The sequence below is a fragment of the Amphiura filiformis genome, chromosome 2 (genome assembly GCF_039555335.1).
Source record: "Amphiura filiformis chromosome 2, Afil_fr2py, whole genome shotgun sequence".
Taxonomy (NCBI): domain Eukaryota; kingdom Metazoa; phylum Echinodermata; class Ophiuroidea; order Amphilepidida; family Amphiuridae; genus Amphiura; species Amphiura filiformis.
Window position 1 is genome coordinate 58658930 of NC_092629.1, and position 22389 is coordinate 58681318.

Sequence of the window (22389 nt, forward strand, 5' to 3'; positions counted from 1 at the left end):
TGACCAAGTCCAGCCCAAATAAAGTACAACATGTATAATTTTGATCAAATATTGTGTCGCTCACCATTCTCGTTCCCATGGTGTCCGTGATGGAGACAATGGTGGGCATGCTGCCCTGAATACATTCATGTGTAACTGTATATCTTTTTGTCACTATTCAAAGTTCAATGCGTACAAATGAAATTATACTAATCCGATCTCAATTCTGATGTTTGACAAAAAGGTGTTGTACTGTCCTCCTCCTCTACAAAAAGTTGTGTTATTTTTGTCAAATATCAGGCTGCCTGTTGAGAAACGATTTAGTAAAAGTTTGGTTTATTACATGTATTTTTCGATTAAATGATACAATTTTAGTAAAAGATTCTGCTATCTGGGTAAGGTTTGTATTGCAACACAATGTGTGGTTAAACTTGTAACACATCTTTCATTCAAACAAAAAGTTACTTGTTTGTCTCCAATTCACCATGAGGAGAGAAAGTGGTGCGTAAAAACAACAACCAACCCACTCGTTTTTGTTCAAACCACCATCTCGTTATCGGGTCGTCGTCAGTTGGATATTTTTGAGTATTGGCCATTGTTTGCAAGACAATAGCACCTTGTTTGAGGGAAGACTGGCAGCCTGGTTTGCATTACATGATGGATGGATGGTGGTTCATTGATGTGAGGGAATTTTGTCTCAAAATGTTTAATTCCCAAATTATGACTTAGTTCAATAAACTGTATTTGTCAAATCATAGCTCTTGAAAAAGTTGACATAATGATCATTGGGTAAGGTCATTCTTTGAGTTTATTTGGGATTATAATTGTGAAATCAAATGAGCATAAGGCAACAAAAAAACCCTGAAAATCTGAAAAATAAAAAAAATAAAAACCTGTAGACCGACTGACCGTACTTGGTACATGTATGTCCGCCTGTAGATCAGGTTTTTTCCTGTTTTACTGTCAAGTTTTTCAGGAAATTACATAACATTTGAACTGGCAATGTACAATTTCACACATATGTAAAAAAGTGGCATTGTTTTGTACATTCACTTCTCAAACGGTGTTTTTAACATAACTCCACCATTAAGTAATGTTGAAACTCTAGCTTGTGTCTAGGAGGTACAGACAGTTAGTTTGTATTGTTAGCCATGTTCGTGTGTGGAATTGGTGGCGGTATTGTGCCTTTTTTGTCGGTTTAACATTAAAGTAAGACTAAGCACTTAATTACATGAAAATAATTAAGTGAATAAACGTTAAAATGATCCGCAAACATCACACAATCGCTGTTTTTCTTGGTGATCCCCAAATCTCAGTACAAAAAACCGAAAAGCACAACATATAGTGGCTGTTTTTGCTCAACATTGATGCATGTATGTAGTCGTAGACATAATGTAATAGACCTAATAAGGCATCTCACAGTGGAGATGCTTCTCTCTGCTGGATCCAGCTCCAAGGGGGATTCTGTGTTCTTCGCCAGCCGTCAATTGTACGCAAAATACCATCCGAGTGACTCACCGGGCTCTAGAATTGGCAAATTTGAGAGAGGAAGAGGAGAATGAGCGAACAAAATTGGATTGAGCTTGTCTGATGCTATATTACCGACATTGTGCTGGATATCTTGTCTCACCCCTCAAGGGCACGGTTCTATGAATCATTGAACTTGTCCCAGATGTTACACATACATAACTATTCTGGGGAATCGATGGGATATACGATGTACCGGGATGTACTAGTGTTGTATGGTATTGACAAAATAAAGAAAAATGAACATAAATTTTGCTTGTTGTTGTAATGTATGGAAATGATTATGGGGATTGCAGATTTTGATTCAGCTTGCACAGTGTACACACGACAATGAAGATGGAACTTTGGAAGCAAAGTTTGATACAGAGTACGTTTTATAAAGGAGCACAAGCTGATAAAATTTATATCTGTGTGTAGTTTTAACAATTTTTCTACCATTCTTTTTCCGTTTTCCCTGCATAGATGTACCCTTCTAATGTAGAGAGTTTAGACTGGGTTTCAAAAACCTAGATATATATACAATTGTAGTGACAATGTTAAGACTCATTTCCCCCTGAGTACAGTGTAAAATACTTTAACCCTAGTTAAAAGTAGCTATAACCCTGGTTACAACCCTTAACCTACTGATGTTGTGTTTGTTTTATGCAGGGGGTTTGGGTTCGTCACATTCGGTGATCCACATTGTGTAGAAAAAGTACTAGCAAACTCACACCATGATGTAGATGGAAAGAAGGTGCGTAGAATATTCTTTTTATCCTTTGTTTGTAGTGTCTAACCCTCATTCCAATTAGCTTTATTATTTATGCATATAGATATTCTGTATAATTTTATGCTTTGTGTGTAGTACTTACTTTGAACTAAATGATGGTGCTAAAAGAATTAAAAAAGGTACAGTAATAATAATTTAAAATAGCGTTAAATGTCGAATGCTGTGTATATTTTGCATTTTTATCAAATGGTCACACATGGGAAAGAGAGTCACGCTATAGATGGATACACAAACTGTATGCGTATGTTGTTATATGATAAAGAATTCAGCCTACGTGTAATTAGGTCAACAGTTTTTCGGTACTTTACCATATGCCGTAGATATCACTGAGTTTAAGAGCAAAATTGGGTTATAGATTTGACCATGATTTGGCTGAAAAATTATATGTGTACAATTTTTTTTCTTTAAGATTTTTAAAGCTTTTGGTGAATTTTTAAGGCCCTACAAAAAAAAGGACCAAATTACCTATATACTTGGGAAGTCCGTCTACCAGTAGAACAGTTTTTCAGATGTCGTTAAAAAAGTGGATGAAATCCAATGTTTTTAACCTGTCTTAGTCACCCTGAAATGAAATTCATCATCGCTGCCAATCTTAGTTTTCTACCAAGACAATAAATAGACTCATCAATATCACACCGTCTAAAAATAAAGTCGTTAAGTGCTCAGCGATGTCACTTGAAAAATGCCAGTCTTAAGGTGAAAAAACGTGGATGCAAAAATGCCATACTTAAGAATGGCTATGTTGCGATGTGCTTTATTGTAAGTGACAGTTTTCAGTGAACATATTGATTGAGAAGTTCTTGGAAAGAGCAGCATTTTAGTTATATTGTAAACTTGACAGTGTGATTCAGCCTGGAAGTTCAAATGGAACAGAATTGTCCTCTTTTTAAAGTACCGTAGCATGGGATGTGCACAAAGAAACTGGCTTGTACCTGGGGTCGGTGGTGTAGCCAGGGGGAGCATGACGGGCAGCTGCCTCCCTTGCGAGAAGTCTTGCCCCTGTCTTGAATGCTGGCCGCCCTGATTTGTAAGATTTGCAGGTTTTTTTGTACTTTTTAGTCCATTTTTGGCCATTTTCGTCATATTTTACTAGCTCCCTTATCCGCAAAAAGTTCTGGCTAACCCAGCTAAACTGTCTGACAGTGGAAAATATGAGACTGATAACCTCCAAAGCAACCTACCATACCAGACATAACCACTGTACCTAAATCGAAATATTGTCAGACTATAGTTTTTGCTGAACCATGAAATGGTATCAGCCTATAACTGTGTATGTTACTAGGTTACTAAGTTACTAGGTCCCTAACTAACCATTTGGTCTGAAATGGACATATCTCTAAATGCCATGAAGGTATGACCCACGAGTGGTGTCATATGAAAGAGAAAAACATAAAGAATATAATAAAAATATTTCCAAACGTCAGAGGTCATCCAGGGGTCACATGGGTCAAAAAAGGTCATTTTAACCAAAAATACTCCGATTGAACTTAAATTTAAATGCAATGATCCTTATGACATTCTAAACATGTTTAAAACATTTTAAAATTCATTTAAGGTCATTAAGGGGTCCTAAAGGGGTCAAAGGTCAAGTTGTTCAAAATGCTCCAATTGAGCTGAAATTTAAACGCAATGATCCTTATGACATTCTAAACATGTTGCAAATATTTTAAAATTCATTCAAGGTCATTAAGGGGGTAATAAAGGGGTCAAAGGTCAAGTTTTTCAAAATGCTCCAATTGAGCTGAAATTTATATGCAATGATCCTTATGACATGCTAAACATTTTTAAAATATTTTTAAAATTCATTTAAGGTCATTAAGGGGTCATAAAGGGGTCAAATGTCAAGTTTTTCAAAATGCTCCGATTGAGCTGAAATTTAAACGCAATGATTCTTATGACATTCTAAACATGTTGTAAATATTTTAAAATTCATTTAAGGTCATTAAGGGGCAATAAAGGGGTCAAAGGTCAAGTTTTCAAAATGCTTCAATTGTAGGTAATGGCCTACCACAATATACTGCCGCAGCCACATGGTTCAGCTATGGTGCGGTTATCGCTCTAGTTTAAAAGGGATCATATAAAAATTCTCATAATTTACAGAAAAGTTTTTAAGTTTGTATATTTTATGGAGCAAATAATCTCTTCAAAGTGCAATTTGTTTTCCTTGGAAGGTCCTTCCTATAACCCAAAATGCCGATATTTTTCCTTGGCATACATTTCTTTGATCTGACATGGTCACGGTTGCGTAAAAAAATTGGCCCAACCCAAAGTGTTGCTCGAATCAAAATATTCCATAATTTTAATCTTAACCATTGGTTTTATGGGACCATGAATCTCCCAAAAGCTGTCGAAAAGCCTGGGGGTCACTCCCATTGTGGCCTGTACACCATCCGCGATAATGAAAACGCGTAAAAGGGTAGTTTTTCGTGGGTAAGCACGATACGCGCGTAACGCGTTTAGGGTGTCAAAAACATGAAATATTGGAAAAAAGGGTAGCAAAATTGCAATTGCTAATACGGAAATGAAATTTAGGGTATGAAATTTGATGCAAGGAATAAAATCCCTGTTTAGGGTGTGAAAACACCTGTTTAGGGTATTGTTTTAGCCAAGGGTTAAATCCTTGTTTAGGGTGTTTTTCAAAAGTTGATTATCGCGAATGGTGTACAGGCCACAATGGAAGTGAACCCCCCGGGTTGAAAAGTCATCAAAAGTGCTTCTGTTTTAATACCATTCAATACCATGGGATAAACATGAGTTTTTTGACATTTTGCGGTATATTTTGTTGTTGTTGTTATATGAAACTTTTTTTGTTAGGACAGGGGGTTCTTAATATAGGCCAGCCGGCCTTTCGAGAACGTCCTCATTCAATATATGTGTTTAATTGTTGTGCTGTTATATTTTATATTTGAATGAAATAAAGATGAATGAATGAAACACACATTTTTCGCACCAATTTGTGCTTAAAATATTTAAAATTCACTTAATTTGGCTACTTAATTCCTGGACTTAATATGAATTCGGCAACTCAAAAACACTGTGTGCGATAGTTATTGGGTGCAAGTTGAACTTCTTAGGATTTTTGGATTGTAAAATTCTAGACCTCCATGATGGCTACACTGTGGTTGCATTCAGAACACTTGAATAGCACATGTAGCACACCTCAAAGAAAGGTCATGATTTGAATTGACCTCTTTATAAGAAGGGAATGCCCCTACACACACAGTGGTAGCAATTTTTAGTAGAACTAAAATGTTCACAGGTAGGTATATGTAACTTTATTAAGAGGTATGCTTAAGATTAAATTTAATATTGAGAAAAATATTTTTGTGTTTGCTTTCAAGACCGACTGCGTCTAATTGAGAAAATTGGCAACTGCACTATTAAACTAAATGAATTTTGAATTTTCAGGAATAGGTTTTTTTTTATGAAATGCAAAATAATTGAATTGACAATTCTAAGCTTTTTTGTCCTCTTTGAGGTTTTGGTAATGACATTTTGATGCAGCCAAAAAAAAAGAAAGAAAAAAAAAGGAAAAAAAAGGCATGTCCAACCTCCTATTTTACCCATTTTAGGGTACAATGTAACAAAGCAATTTTTTTTAAACTGAAATTTTACATTTTTAATTAATGTTTAAAAGAACAAAAGTAAAAGTGCGCAAAAAATTGTCGCTACTAGTATTATAAAGGTTGGAATGACAGGAAATAGGAGTTAGAAAGCTGCAATCAGGATGCAATGATATGCTGCAATCAGGAAGACATCAAATGCTTGATTAGTATTGTCCTAAATTTGTCCTCATTCAGGACGCTAAATGTTGACTATACCTTGGTTCACTACAACTTGGATATGTACCCCAATAGGAGGTCAGAAAAAAATTTACAATATTTGCAAAGAGGTGGTTGTGGTCATTTGAAATGGGGTGTCTAATCTCTTTATGTTATTTGATGTTTCATTGTCCCTTCTTAATCATTATATGGTAAGGAAAATTATAGGGTTATGGCTCAAGTTACTCTTGAATGCACTTGAGAATGGATTGCACAATATTAGCAGAACAAGAAGTGGCACACTCCACAATCAAAAGTTGATATTTTTAAGGAAGACAAAATTTGAAGGGCACACAATTTAATTGATTGAAACAAGCAGTAAGCATGTCAAATTCTTGAAGCCCAAATATTTTTTGCAAAATTAACTGTCTTCTTGGATCAGGTTTTTGTGATTGAACTGCCCATAATTATATGCAGAAGCTGTAGATGGTACCATATATCCTGTCAGCTGCAAAATTTGGTAACAGTGCATGAAGCAAGAACAAGAGATGCAGGGGATCAGCCAACTGCCCCCAGCAAGGTCAATCATTATGGTAGCGAGCAAGGGGGCAATGTCCTCCCTTAGAGTCAACCTGGTCATCCAGGACGTTTGACACACGGTGCAAATTTGTTTTCAAAATTTATTTTATTAGAAGACTGCTCATCATGCATAAAAATGTGAAATTACTGACAATTTTTTTAAAAAGATATTAACTAATTGTAAACCTAGTAAGTATAGATAGGCCCCTGTGATGCATTTTATTATCTCATGAAGGAGTGGTGAGACAGTGTCACAGTGAAGTCATTTTTTTCAAGCGATGTATTCACAGTGCAAGAAAACTAAAAATGAAAAAAAGAGGTTTAATATTGAGGAGTAGGAAAAAGCCCTCTAGGTCATATTTCTTTATGGTCGTCTCTTGACGTTCAAGAAAAAAAAACGAGGAGGGAAAAAATTGCTCGGTATGAGGGCATTGCTCACTGCTTAGAGGGTTTGTAGTGTTCAACTATATAAAGACGGGAGAATATAAACCACATCTTTATTTCTCTAGTCGTCATTATTTTTTTTGCTTCTCTTCCCTTACAACACCCCATGCCTTTGAAACCATGCTGGGGAATCTCGACTAGAAACCGCCTCAAAATATCCCCTGTGCATCTGTCAGAATGCATCATCGCGTTTCTATTGCGATTTTGAAGACAGGACTATCTTAGCTTGCAAATGAGAGCGCTATGATATTACCTTTCAGATTGTATTTGTCGAACTTTTTTTCCTTCTCTCTCTCTCTCTCGTTTCTACCTAGCTTTGTCTCACGTCACATCTCCATTTTATATCTGGTGGTTTTCTCTACCTAGTTACGGCGAGGCTTTTCTTTTCCCTTAGTATTTATCTCTTTACTAGTTTTCTTGCTCGTCTATATTTTCTCAAATTTTTGTTCAAGCTACTCTCTCTTACTCTTTCTTCACCCTCCATCTCTCTTATTCACTATTCTATAAGTTTTCACGGTGCTTTTTCCAGAACTGGATCCCTCATGATAAGCGAAGATAGCCTAATATTTTGTCGGCATATTAAAAGCGATTGATTTTTTGGCATTCCCAAAAGTTAGCCCCGATTCTAAAGCTTCTCAAGTTTTCATTTAGCGATGGCATAGATATCTGGCAAGCAACCGCTGCTTTTTTCTTTCCTCCGGTTCAAGGACCTGTTAAAGTAGTAGAGACTCAAACAAACACACCAAATAAAGTTTGAAGAAATCTACAATTCCCTAATACGGCAGACAAGAAATTATAAATTTTACTTCATGAATTATTGTGTACGATATATATGAGGCTTTGGGGTGTGTTACATGAAACGTTGGTAACATTTTACTCTTTAATGTCGCGGGTATGTTACACATGTATTGACGATATTAGCTTACTTAATGCAACGTTAGAGTTACTGATCGTGTCAGTGTAATGCTGAAGCATACCTGCGGATGCAAAGATAGGATTTGGTTTTTAAAAAAAGTGGCAAGTATATAGAAATATTTTAAGGTAACTTGAATAGTTTTACACATTTTAAGCTTATTGAGATGGAAGTTGGCCAGGAGCTGCATACTAAATACTTTTAAGGGGAAAGACATTTTGTTGAAGAAGTTCATTTGAATACAGGAAAGCTGCCTTTTAATATGTTTACAGGTTAATGAAACACTAGATTTAATGTTACAAAAATTTATTTTTTATTTACCCAATAACTTCGAAATAATTGGAAAGTGTTTAACTGTTTATACTGTGTAAACTACAGGATACATTTTAAAGACATCAAGAGAAAGGTACATAATGATACGGGGGAAGGATGTCCAAAAGTAGCTCCCCCCCCAAAAAAAAAACAGGTTTTGAGGCTGAAAAAGCTCTGCTATAAAAATTTAATATTCAAGATACACTTTCAAAAATCTCAGGATTTTCTTAATGATATGTTTTCAATTGAAGAAATGAATTTAGCCAAATGCACTTCATTTTTCAGATAAAATAAGAGTGCCAATATATTTTCTCTCAACATCTTGATTCATTTCAATTTAGTGAATACCCTTGGTGAAATTAAATTCCAACAAAAATAATGTTTTTGGCAGGTTGTGAAAATAAATACCCTGCGAAATTAAGTCAGTTTACAGTAGTGCACTGACCTACTTCCCTATCTGATTAAAATACTGAATTGACCCTGTTGATGCATGCAGCATCATTTACATCAAGGGTTGCCACCTGCGATTTGGGGCCCAATTGGGGACTTTTGATGATTCCCCCTCACCACTTTTGAGCTTGTCTTGTCACGTAAAAACAATGGCTAAGCACAAACTTGAGCGATGTTTCAAAATTGGCTCCTTCGACTTCCAGTAGTTTCCTGTCCCATAGAAACCAATAGTTACAAGAAAAATTGGGCGACTTTTTTGGTTATTTGACTTGCGATACAGGCTGGACATTTTCGGCAACCCTGTATCGTTCACATCTCCTCGCCTCAAATGTTCAGTTCTCCCTCACAAGAAAAAAATATGCCATATTTAGCCGAAAAAGTCAGAAAAAAGTGCTCCATTATACAAGGTTTACCTTAAATTGTATGCAGTGTTTCTAGATTGTTTTTGTTTGTGTATGGGAATGTTGGATAAACCACAAAGCATTATGACATTAAGCTTTCACCCAAACATGATCTACTTGTATTAAGACATCCTAGTGGAAAGGTAATTAAATACTAGTGCAAGTAGCGGACAATATCATAAATCAAAATTATATAGACGGCATCGGACGCACGAGTTGCCAACAAAAGATTTTCAAATGTCACTACTCTGTTATAGTCATCATACATTTGTGGCCAATTCCGTGGGATGAGTCATACTACTCAATGACTTATTTGCATTTTGCTCCATATATTCGATTAGGGGGTTTTCTACACAGAAAACCTGCAAATCAGTCATTTTATTTGGCAAATCGTGAAATTGTCGAAATACGCGGTCAAATTAGTCGTAATATAATTTGCATTGGAACAGTATGAATGCATTAATCACATCCATTTTATACCCACATATGCATTCATTTCTGTACTTGTTTAAATTACGAAATTTCAACCAGAAGTTAGGTAAAATTAGGTTTTCAGAAAATTCGTTAAAAGTGGTTGGTCCTGTGTCACAACCTGGGGTACCTTTGTGTTACATAGTAAAAAAATGAAATGGTTCAAACATTTTACCTACACATCTCATTTGAAGTGGTTTATCCTTCTGAGCATTTTGACACCTTTTTTATGGAAATCGGTTAAAAAATGAGAGAGTGCGAGCAAAAACAATCACAAAGTAGGGAGGATGTAACCCCACCTCTTTTTTCCACATTTACAATCATTCTGAGCAAGTATTGGTCTTTTAAATGAACTTCTGTATTTATTTACTTGGTTTAGATGTCTGGGAGTTCATTTAGACATTTTTTACTAGATTCAAATTTTTAAAGGGGTTTTAAATCAAATTTACAATATGAATCCCTCCCCTAATCCTCCTCCCCTAATCCTCAGCCACCCTTGGCACATTTCATGCCAAACGTCATAAGAAAATAATTGAAAAATATTTTTAAACAGGATAAAAACATGAGTAATATGGAATAAATTAGCCTCAATTTAAGACCTAATGGAATCTTCTAAGTGAAGGAATACTCAAGAGACAGTGTTTTGAAATCCAAACTGCACATCAAAATGTAACAAAGCCACCTTTTTGGGTACCCCAGTATATGGCACAGGATCGGTTCATTTCAGTGATGAAAAAAATTCCAACCCCATAATGATAGTATGTTTACAAATGGCTATTCAAGCAAGCCTGTATAATAAAAGTAGGGTCCTAGGGTTTGATGAGTTCAAAATGAGCATGTCGTATTGATACTGTACTTATTCATATTTAATGTGGTTAAATTATTATGAATGGATAAACTTAATTTGAGCATTGTTATTGTCTGAATAATAATAATAGTTTCGGAGACAAGCATACATGCAGTAAGGTAACAAATGAAATATTTATTGGAAATGGCAACCATTTTTTTTGGAAAAAAATCTTGCAACTGAAAATTTTTGTGAAGTTAATTAATTTTTAATATAAATTTATTTGCAGCGGCTTAATTTCACAAAGTGGAGCTCTTCATAAAATCTCCAAAATAAATTGCTTGTTTTATAAACTTATCTATATATAAAATATAAATCAAATGCAATGTACTTGTACTACAGAGGAATTTTGAAATAGTAAAGGAGTTTTCTTTCATTTCATTTTATTATTACAATTGTAGCATGGTGGCCATTTTGTAAATTTCTTATTTGTCCAGTGTATTTCAGGTATTATGCAAGTTTAAATTACTTTGTTCCCTAGCTGTGTGGAAGAATTTCTCAATCAAGAGACCTTGACGCTTGATTAGCAAAGAGCAAAATTCCTCTACCATGTGTGGTGCTGATAATTAATTTTAGCCTGCTCTCACTTGGGTTCTATGCAATTCTTATGTATGTACTTGGATAGCGCTGTCATCCACATTGAGCAGTGTGGGCAGATCTTGACATGCTGAGCTGCATGACAGGGAATCAGGGATGTATAAAAACCAAGCAAACAAACAAACAAGCAAACAAACAAACAAACACACATGAGTATAATATGGGCAAATCCTGGCATGTTTTATGTGCAGACAAAATCAAAGTAACAAACAAACAAACAAGCTTGCAAACAAATAAACAAGCATACAAGCAAGCAGACAAACAAACAAGCAAGCAAGCAAACAAACAAAAAAGCAGGCAAGCAAGCACACAAGCAAGTAGACAAGAAAGCAAACAAGCAAGCAAGCAAGCAAACAAACAAACAAACAAACAAACAAGCTTGCATGCAAGCTTGCAAACAAATAAACAAACAAGCATACAAGCAAGCAGACAAACAAACAAGCAAGCAGACAAACAAACAAGCAAGCAGGCAAGCAAACAAAAAAGTAGGCAAGCAAACACAAGCAAGTAGACAAGAAAGCAAACAAGCAAGCAAACAAACATACAAACAAACAAACAAACAGGCAGGCAATCAGGCAAGCAAGAAAGCAAACAAACAAACAAACATACAAAATAAAAACAACATTGAAAATAAGTTTTCTTAACATGACAACAGATACTTGAACACAATTGTTATAAATGTGGACATCATGATGTTAACATTGATGATGTTGATGTTATGATTTGAATTATTGTGACACCAATCATACCATGTAAAACATGAGGGATGACAGCAACTGAAGTTCATAGAGCACAGATAAATTGAATATGTTGTATTCCCCAATAAAATGCTCTCATGCATATTTCTGTGAACCTCTGCGTGTTCATACATATTTATGTCCATACTAGCATATTTTGCGCTGATTGAGTCGTCTGTGATCGTTACTCCCTATAGCATAGCTAAAGGGAGGGGGCTGTCACAGTGGGGGCTGGTGCCACCGAGGGACCACATGACCTTCTTTGTACATTTGGTACATCTTTTAGTCTGCTAGTGATTTGCCAAGGAATAGAATGATAATGTATCACACAATCGATTAACTTCAAACTTGGTATTAATTGTGATGGTATATGGTGGCCTCGTGTAGTGTATAGTTTTGTGGGGCCACCTTAATTATGAACCAGCGTAATTCTAGTTCCATGCAAAAACAAGCTTGGGTCCTAAAGATGCCTTAAAATCCATTCCATTGATTACATACATTTTGCAGTTCTGTTGCCAAGATTTATATGTGATTGTGATGATAATGTTGAGGTGAAAATGATGAATTTGAATTAATTTTGCTAATTTCTTGTTGCTTTTTTTAGGTGGATCCCAAAGTTGCAGTTCCCAAGAGGGCACACCCTAAGGTAAGTTGATGCGTTTCATTAACAGTTCTATTAACAAAATTTGAGGTTGAATTTTGGTGAGAATTATATAGGGTCCAGGCCCGTAACCAGGGGGGCTGGGGGCGAACGCCCCCTTCAAAATGTCAAAATACCCCAAAAGTCCCGTTTTTTGGGTCCAAAAAGGTTAAAATATTTGGAAAAAAGGTCTACTTTTTCAAAATCAGCCCCCCAAATAAATCCTGGTTAGTGGTTACGGGCCTGTTAGGCGACGAAAAAAGAAAACCCTGTTCTACGGGCCTGACCGACCCTGATTTTGAACAAATTGGGAAACAATATTTTTCCTGTACAAATGAATGCCGACCCAAATTTCGAAAATTTCAGGAACAAAATTTTTGGTATTTTCCCAAATCACAAAATATTGACAGATTTTGGTGATTTTTGGGTCATTAAAAAAAAAAAAAAAAAAAAAAAAAGCCCCACCGACCGACCGACCCTACTTAAAAAAGTCCTCCGCCTGTAGAACAGGGTTTCTTTTTTCGTCGCCTTAGGGTCACCCAATTTCACACATGTATAAGAAAGAATCAAAATATTCTAAACTCCATGGTTGAATCGGCTTCCAAGAAATGATGATCCAGCTTGTCACAAAAATTTTCCCTCTTCTGAATTGAAGACTTTCATGCGTATTTTTGGGGTCGGGCCATTTGGTGATCCTACTTTGTGAACTCAGTTGACCCGGCTGATAAATTCATGTTCACTTAATAAATGTTTCAGTAATGACCCTGCATTTTTAACTGTTCACAAAGTGAACAGGTATTATTGTTTCGGGATCGACTCTAAAGGTTCCTTCCAAGACCGTCTGTGATGACTTCCTGTGCATAATAACATTTGGAATACTTGAACACAAAGAGAAAGTTACCCTTTTATTACATTTTCTCCTCCTTTGAGCATGAATTTTTGTTTGTGAGTTTGTAACTGTGTTCATACACTACATAACAAGACCATTGTTAATCTTTAAATAAGTGTGAAACCTCAGTTATTATGCTGTAGCATTACTTTAAGCTTAACTGAATTAGGTAAGCATGATGATACCAGCCCTACATGCAGTCCTTCTGTGGCTAAGCTTCCCGCCAACTTTTCCATTTATAAACGGTGACTGAGTCCATTGTTGGTGAAGTTCACAGTGTCAAGGGTCACTTTTGGTGACCTTTTTGTCCTTGTCTCTAGCAATGTCTGATGATTCTGTTCACTTGACTGAAAACTTAAGTGTTACATGATCAGACAAGTTATTACTGGTTTAACACTGTTCCCTGCAGCTGACGAACATGGCTAGATAGAATTGAACCAGCTAGAAACAGACATATTAAATACAGGCTGTATCAAAATGAGTGGTACCTAGTGATTGTGAACAAGACTGCCATATGCAACATCAGATCCACCTCATTTGTTATTAAGAGTCCTAAAACATTGAGGTCATATCAAGAAGATCCATTGTTACATATTTCAAAGAGGCAGACCTTTCAATCAATATCAAAACAGATGGGTACCAAACATCTTAAAGCAGATTGTATTTTCAAAACCTTCTTGTTGCAGTAAACAATTTGAATGTCAAAGTTACGTTTTTTTTAAATGATGTCAAGATAGAGGGAGATAAAGAGTGTTATTTTGGTAAGCTTAGAATTTTTTTTTCTAATTTGCTTGTGTGTTTAAATGGTCACTCCGTGCGGAGGCACACTTGGGTCCTGATGGAACCAGACTCAAGCAAAATGCGCACTGAGAAGACTAAAAGCCTTCAGACTTTTGATTAAGGTTAGCTTTTTTTGTGTAAATTTACACAAAATTTACACAAAATATACCTTGCCATATTAAATATTGATATGATCCAAAAACTTATCAAATACAATTTTGCAGGGAATGAACAAGAAGAATGGTCATGCAAGAATTCAGAAAAGAAATAACTTTCATTTTGGTCTATTTTTGGGTCAACTTGACCACAGGCAAACAATCGCAGTCTCAGCGGGGTGACACTGTTTGTCTGCATGCCCACTTTTAAACTTACGGTAGATTTTGACTTGACCAAAAAAAAAAAAAAAATGGGGAGTAGGGATTAATGGTGCACTCTTTTGTAATTGAAACAAACTTATAGAAATAACAGGAAGTGGGTAGAAAGAGCAGTTATGTTAATTAATTTTAACAAAGGAACGTTAGCAAATTTATTTAGGAACCTTGCCTAGGGTTTTTTGTTGTTGTAGGGAGTTTAAATGTGAAGTGTGCTGTGTGCATGTATGCAATAAGTTGGGGGCATAAACCTATGGGTAGTGGGTTGTGGCAGGGTATATTAAGTAGTGAATTTTTGCCATACAATAAATTTCACGATTTTGTTGCCCTTTTAAACTTGGGAAGTGATATTTGCATGTTGTGAGTAGGTGAAACTTGTAATTAAAAATTAACAAAAAAGAAAGTATTATTTTGAAGTTTTGGTTTATCACAAAAAATAAAAATAATTCGGTAGAAAGTGACTATTTGGGCATAGGCACTATAGAAATGTGTACAAGCACGTTCTAAGGGTGAGATGTGTGTTAGTGTTTAAAGCTAGCCGGAGGCACACTTTTGTATGGAAAACAAGGTGGTGGGGGTAGGTCAAGTTTAAGGTGCTGATTTTGGTGTAAATAAGTTAGAAATGGAATTCTTGAAAGGAAGGAACTGTTTAACAAGTGGCTACCACGGTCCATTTTTTGGCGATCCACTAACCCCAAAATTGCCGGGTGCAATCCTCTTGCAATTGCAATTTCACGCATAGGCCTACTCGTTAAAAATGCTTAGGGTGAAATGATTCTTGCAAATATTTCTGTAAGAACGAATCAAAGTTGAATTTTTTTATGTTTAGGGTCTACACAATAACCTATGATCTTGTATACATTACATGTAGTTATATGAATATTTGGGTTTTAAAATTGTAGATATTTTAAAAGCAATAAAACTTTCATGGGATCTTGTATCTTGGGGTGGGAATTTCCATGGGAAACTTGTCTTTACTTTCCATGATTTGATAATCTTCCAATGTAACAGGGATACATGGGAGTTATCACTGTGCTTTAAAGAACCACAGTCTCTTTAAGGTCCCCATCCTCTTGGAGCCTCCTTTCACCTTTTGACCAACCTATACTTATCCTATCCCATTTCTATTTAAGTGGATGGTTTCTGATTGCTTTTGTGTGGTCTGTTAATGATACGCTTGTATGCTATCATATTGTATTTTGATGGAGCTCGGGCAGCCCTGGGGAACATTATAATATGGGTGAAGCTAGGTTGCAAGTTAAGAAATTATTGAAACCGGCCTGGAGGAGGAGGGTTAGTGACTGGTGAAAATTTAAACGGATTTCAAATTGGAAAAGGGGCAATTTTACATTTGATGTAAGCATAGGACATGGAAAACATCTATAGTGAAGGTGAAAGTTTGACTTGTTTGGCAAAGCTTGCAGCTCAATCTTGTGTGGTGTTGATGATGAAATAATTTCAATGGCAAAATTGGGCACAAATTAGGCCTAATATTTAAGCTATATGATAGGCATTAAATACAAATGACATCTGAAATAATTAAAGACTACATCATGCACTCTGGCATAAGACTTTGCTTCACCTAGGGTTTGGTAGAAACAGTACGTACTGCTTTTAGTCCTTCAACGAGAAGTACCTCGGCTATAGGGGGTCTCGGCAAAGCCAAGCAGCGAGATTTGGAGGGGGCCTCTGTAAAGCTGAGCATACAAGCCCCCCAGTTCCTAAGCCTATGGGTATTGAGTCGGTTGTTTTGACAGACAAACAAACAAACAAACACACATTGACAGTATGAATGCATTTTGTATCCTCCATTTATATTCCAGATACCATTGAACTTTTCTGGTATTATTAATGCATCTCCTTGGACATATCTGCCACGATAAATGGGTTTAAAATATTGTATAATAAATGGGTTTAAAACCTTTTCACCAATGGCAGCTAACAAAAAACATTGTACACCAAGTCTTTATTTTATCAACTGCAACCAGATAGCCATGTCCAAAATGATCACATAAGTCATGTACATTGATAAAATGTCACAAATATTTCCGCACTCCTACCGCGTGTCCACACCTAGCCTACTCCTAGCACTACGCTGACCAGTTCCACCAAGCATTCACTTATGGTAGGCGTAAACAAACATCGGCTACCATTTCCAGTGCTTCTGTGACCTTTTTCAACCACACGAAATGTAATTTCTTAGTTCCGATCAAAAAAAAAGGTCAAACTTACACCGGTTGTTACACTGAGTAAATTGTTGGATACGCCTGGTGGAACTTACGCTGACCACTGCCACTACTCCTGGCAGCGCCTAACTGATACTCCCAGAAACTTGCGCCGACCCAAGTTCAGCCGGGCGTATGTCCGGCAATGTGAACGCAGCTATAAGAGTATGTAGCATGTTTAGATGAATGATAGCTTGTAACATGACAGCAGAGTATGTGGAGAGGCAAAATATGTTGGAAAACCTTTTAAAGGATTTGGGCTGATATGATCTAGATAGCCAATGAAGATATGCGATGTGACAGTTATTGGTCAAGAGAATGGAATTTGTTATTGAGAATAATCTTGAGCAGACTGAGTAGATATTCTGTTTTCAGATTGTCTTGACTATGTATGTTTACTTCCCACCCACAAGAGGGGGGATAAGTTTTTTTTTGGGGGGCAGATGGAAGGAGGAATCAGGGGTCTTTGGGTGCTAAACTGTGGGTTTATCATAACATTTTGGATCTGTGGGTGACAGCGATGCTGTAAAAAGGGGCCAATATCTAAAGTTCCAGGGCATATAATAAGCTGTTACTGTGTTTAGGCATGTCTTCCAGAATACAACAGCATATCAAATTAGGTAGAGGAATGATAATTCCATTGAAATTGTCTGGCAAACATCAACATCGGCATAGTTTTGCCTCAATTGGGTATTCTTGGAATCTAGTAGTTATCTATAGGGATTTGTTGCACCCGTAAACCATAATCTCTTAATAACCCCATTTTGTAGCCAGAGGGAAGGGGGAAGGGGGTACCTGTCCCCCCTGTGAGAAGTCTTCCGTCCCTCCCTCTTGTCCTGCCCCCTGTGGGAGGCCTTTTTTGTAATTTTTGACCATTTTCGTCAAAGTTTTGCCCCCTGGAAATTTGCCTTGCCCCCCCTCTGAAAAATTCCTGGCTATGCCAATGATTCTAACTCTAGCCCTAACCTTAATAGCACTCAACTAGTGGCAGTGCCACATGGCAGGGATGGCCCAATCAGAACTCTTGTCTTGCCTCCCCCCAGTAAAAAAACCCAAATTACATAAACTTTCACTTTTTGCGGCAATTTTGCTTGAAAATTGTTTGATTTTGTCTCCACTGAAATTCATTTTCCCCTTAAACCTCCCCCCCGCCAAAAAAAAAATTCCTGGTGTCGCCACTGCACCCGACCCCAATATCCCCCATTTTAATTCTTAAATATTTTGAAGATATTTTTAGAGTCTTGTTGGGGTAAAGCTTTTTTGTTTGACAAGTTGAGGTGAAAATAATGTTGATTCAATGATAAAGAGTAAAGACTACCATCTCTATGCTCAGTCATTGCAACTCTTATGGGGTCTTGCTTTGATTCTGAACTCCTTGACCTCTTTAAGTTGTATAGATGAATAGTTTTGTTAAGCTGATCCCTAAAAGAAACAATTGCTGGGCGATATTGCCCTACATAAAATTGAGCATTGTTTGGGTTGATCCCTAAGTATGCCTTATTCAGGGACCTGTCAATTGTATTGCTTGTCAGAGGTGTTTTATACATTATAAACTTCGGTGATTTGGTACCCTAATTGGGTGACTTTTGAAGATTTTCCTTTGCCATTTGCCAGTTTTCTGTCCCACAGAAACCATTGTTGGGCTACTTGTCAAGATTGGCTGCTGCCAGTTTCCTGTCCTACAGAGTACAGACACCAACAGTTTGGTGACTTTTCAATGATTTGATTCAAGATTTGGGCTGATAATTGTTGGCAACACTGAGGGTAGTTAATAGTTATACTTTGATTTTGGGTAGCAATATTGAGGGTTAACTAGGCTAATGGTTCACCAGGTTTTCAATTATATCATCCCCAATGAGTGAAAAATGGTATAGTGCAATTTTGCTGTCCTAACTTTTGATTCATTCATTTGAAAGGGTGTTTGAAGTATTACTTGTGATTGGGCTGTCTCATACCTGATAACCCTTACCTGAATACTCCCTCCATGCTGAAGGCAGAGACCTATAACTAATATATTAGCAGTGCATTGGCATTCTACAATAAGGCCTAGCTAGCCTAATATGAGCCATTCCATTTGAAATCAACATCCCCCTATTTTAACCACAGATCAAAACAATGAAAACAAATTACTAAATCGCACTTTAAAATTTCACTTCTGGGATGGGAGATGCTAAAATGTGACTCATTGACTCATTCTTCAGGGCTGCATGCATCCTGTTCAGAACCTCGTCTTACTGGTACTTACAAGTGGCAAAGTATAGAAGACAAATCTGTTATGGAGATGTTAATTTTCTGGTGTTAATTCCTTAATAATACTCCATAGTATGTTGTCTGAATGCCACATGAAAATGGTAGCAGGAGTGAATATTGTGGTACAATTGGAATTTACTTACTAGCTTTATCTTCTACTGCACGGGGGATGCATATTGTACAATGGAACAGCCAGAGTGCAATTGGCGAGTCTGAGAATTCAGGGGGTTGATTGAATGTATGATTGATGCCAGGAACTAGAGCCTTAATTGATTGATTAGTTGCTGACTTAGTTGTCAGCCCGTACATTATCGCTGGAGTGAAGATTAACGAATGAATGGATGTAGACGAATCTACAAATAGACGAATGATTGCCGTGGTGAGGAGGACATCCATTGCGAACATTGCATTGTATACTGTGTTCAACCTAATTTGTGCCCCAGGCGCTTACGTTGGTCACTTTTGGAGGATGCTTTGATATTGAAGTGATGAAATTAAAGTTAACATTAACAACACAGTGTTTTTCAAGTCCAAATCATCAAAGCCGGGAGGTTTAGATGGTAATTTTGACATTTGACGGAAATAATTGTACAGGTGCTTTGAAAACGGGGCGCTTAGACAATAGTCACTTGAACAAATTGCATACGGACTGGGTGCTTAATAGGGGAGGTGCACTAAATAGGTCAATGCACTTTAAAACATGTACAAACTTCTGCTAGGAAATTGCAGGACCAATTTCACCAAATAAAAAGTTAACCCCCTGCGCACTACCTGCCAATCTAACATTGCCTCTGATTGGTCAATTACATGATATCTTCACTTTAATCACCAATCAGAATGGAGCTTGCAAATAATTCACCCCAATTTTTTTTATGTGGTGAAATTATTCTAACAATGTTGCTGATTGGTCCAATTGATAATGGAAACTTCTTTTTGGCCAATCGGCAGGTAGTTCTCACGGGGTTAACAAAGACATGATCAAAGCATGAAATCAAGTTGAACTTATTCGAATTAAACCATTTTGACGTTTGTTAGCTTTGGCATGGAAATGGTTTTGGGGTGTCTGCATGCGCATTTTGAAACTGTCAGTTTTTCAAAAACATGCACAATGTTTATCTTGTACAGTAAGATTTGTTTAATGGATGAATGCAAATGTTGCATTTTGTTTATACTCAAATATTGACTAAAATGGAATTGTGACATTCGGAGGGAAGAAAATAAAGATAATGAATATTGATCTTAAAATCAAGTTCCTAACTGGTGTTAAAAAATGGCAATTAATTAGAATCTTTTAAAATTAGTTTTTATACAAACAAGCAAATAAATAAAACCTTGGTGAAGCCATTTAACCCCATGAATACTACCTGGTGATTGGTGAATACTACCTGCTCATTGGTTACAAAATTAAGACTATCCTGATTTTATTGAGCCAATCAGCAGCATGCTAAGAATGGTGGTAGGGTCGGCTGAAGAGGCTTAGGGACCAAATCAAAACTCGGTTGACTGCCGGTTCTGGGCGGTTCCGTCCGTTTGCTATTGTTCTAAACAATGGAAACCGGACAGAAGCGCCCGGAAGTTTTGATTTCATCCCTTAACCTAATGAATACTATCTGCTGATTGGTTACAAGAAGACTAACTATGATTTTATTGAGCTAATCAGCAACATGATAAGAATGGTGGTAGGGCTAAATAAGCTTAACCCCATGAGTACTACCTGCTGATTGGTTACAAGAAGACTATTGTGATTTTATTGAGCCAATCAGTAACATGGTAAGAATGGTGGTAGGACTGAAGAGGCTTATTTCATCCCATGAATACTACCTGCTGATTGGTTACAAGAAGACTATTGTGATTTATTGAGCCAATCAGCAATATGTTAAGAACAGTGGTATGGCTAGAGAAGATTGGAAGTAAACAATTAGAAGCTGTAGTTTAATTGGTCAATTTGATGAATATATTGCTTAAATCAACCCATCAGAATTGCCGTAAGAATGGCATGAGTTCTCAGGGTATTAAGCCTTAAACAATTGAAAGTAATACAAAATTGTCATTAAAATTTCATTTGAACAATACAAAAAATAAACCTACTTTATTTTTGTCGGAACTAAACCGTATGTTGTAATAATTTTGTAGCGCAATACAAATTGAACTGCCGGGAGAATATGACACCATATCTATCAACGTGGACTGACCTTTTTAACACTTAGCAAAAATGTGCAATTAAACAAAAAACAGACTTCTATATATTAGAATGCCGCTGCTTGCAGCCGTCCGTTTTATTCTCACCGTGCTTATAGCTCGTCAAGGCCATATTTTTCATCGATGCTAATTATCCATTTATCAAGTGTGTAGCGATGATAATTATTTGATATTAACTGCTGCATATGAAATGGGCAAAGAGAATCAATTTGTAGCACACGTTATCGACTGAAACATTGGCGCAATGGGTTAGCATCTACCGTTAACTAGCCCCTTGGTAACCATCATACTCCTAGATGGAAACTCGTTAAACGAAACGAAAAAAAAAAGAGTGAAATTGGGAATTATTAAATAGCAGGCTGTAGCAGCACGTCCATATCGATGTTATTTGCCTCTTCATATTGTCTGCTTGGTTGGTTTGTGCCGACAACAAAAAAACGCTTTTCCACTTTTTCATATTGTGAAATTTCATTTGCTTTTGCATATGCCCTACATTTTATCACAGAAAATCAATAGAAGTTTTCTGTGGTAAAAAACCATCGGTTGAGGCAGGAAAAGGCGCTAGTAGGAGTAGAGTGTGATCAGGACTGAATTGGCTCTAGTGCAAAAAATGTATCAGTAATTTTTTACAAAAAAACCTGTATATCCTCGAATAGTCACCCCCTTCAATTAAACGCCCCCACCATGTTTCAAAATTGCTGATATTTCCATGCTATCTTGTGTAGTAAGCTTACCAAGGTGCACACACGATTACTAAATGGCATCTGTAGTTGGCAAAGTCTGATCGTAAACCCGGAAGTGAACCGGAAGTCATCGTTCCTTAGAGTTCATAGTTTGTCATTTCAGCACTAGTTTTTAGCTTATATAATGATTTTAACAGGAATTATTGTTCTAAAAATGACCACTAACGCCCCATTTCGAAAATACAACGCCCAAGGAGCGACTATTTGGGGATATACGGTAGTCTCATTAAAAGAAAATAATTTTGTAAATCAACCTTTTTTAACCAAAAGATGTAGGGTTTTATGATACAGACTTACAGTTTAGTAGTACAAGTATGATTCCTAGCCAAGGGAGTGGAATTATATGAAATAATTCAATTCTATATTAATGAATTTATATGAATCTATTTATTTCCATCAATGCCTCTGTAGTTCAATTATTTCTAGCACACTGATATTACAAAACTAAGCATATTAAAATTTATACCATGTTGGTTAATTTTAATATATGGAGATGATAAGATGG

At 36.5% G+C, this 22389-nt stretch overlaps 1 protein-coding gene across 1 annotated transcript in view; it reads left to right on the forward strand.

Annotated features, from left to right (window-relative positions):
• The window catches only part of LOC140146463 (uncharacterized), a 384283-nt gene that overhangs the window by 15075 nt on the left and 346819 nt on the right, over positions 1-22389 (forward strand). The window contains 2 exon segments of the mRNA XM_072168322.1: positions 2155-2239; positions 12392-12433. Coding sequence (XP_072024423.1) covers positions 2155-2239; positions 12392-12433 — 127 coding nt within the window.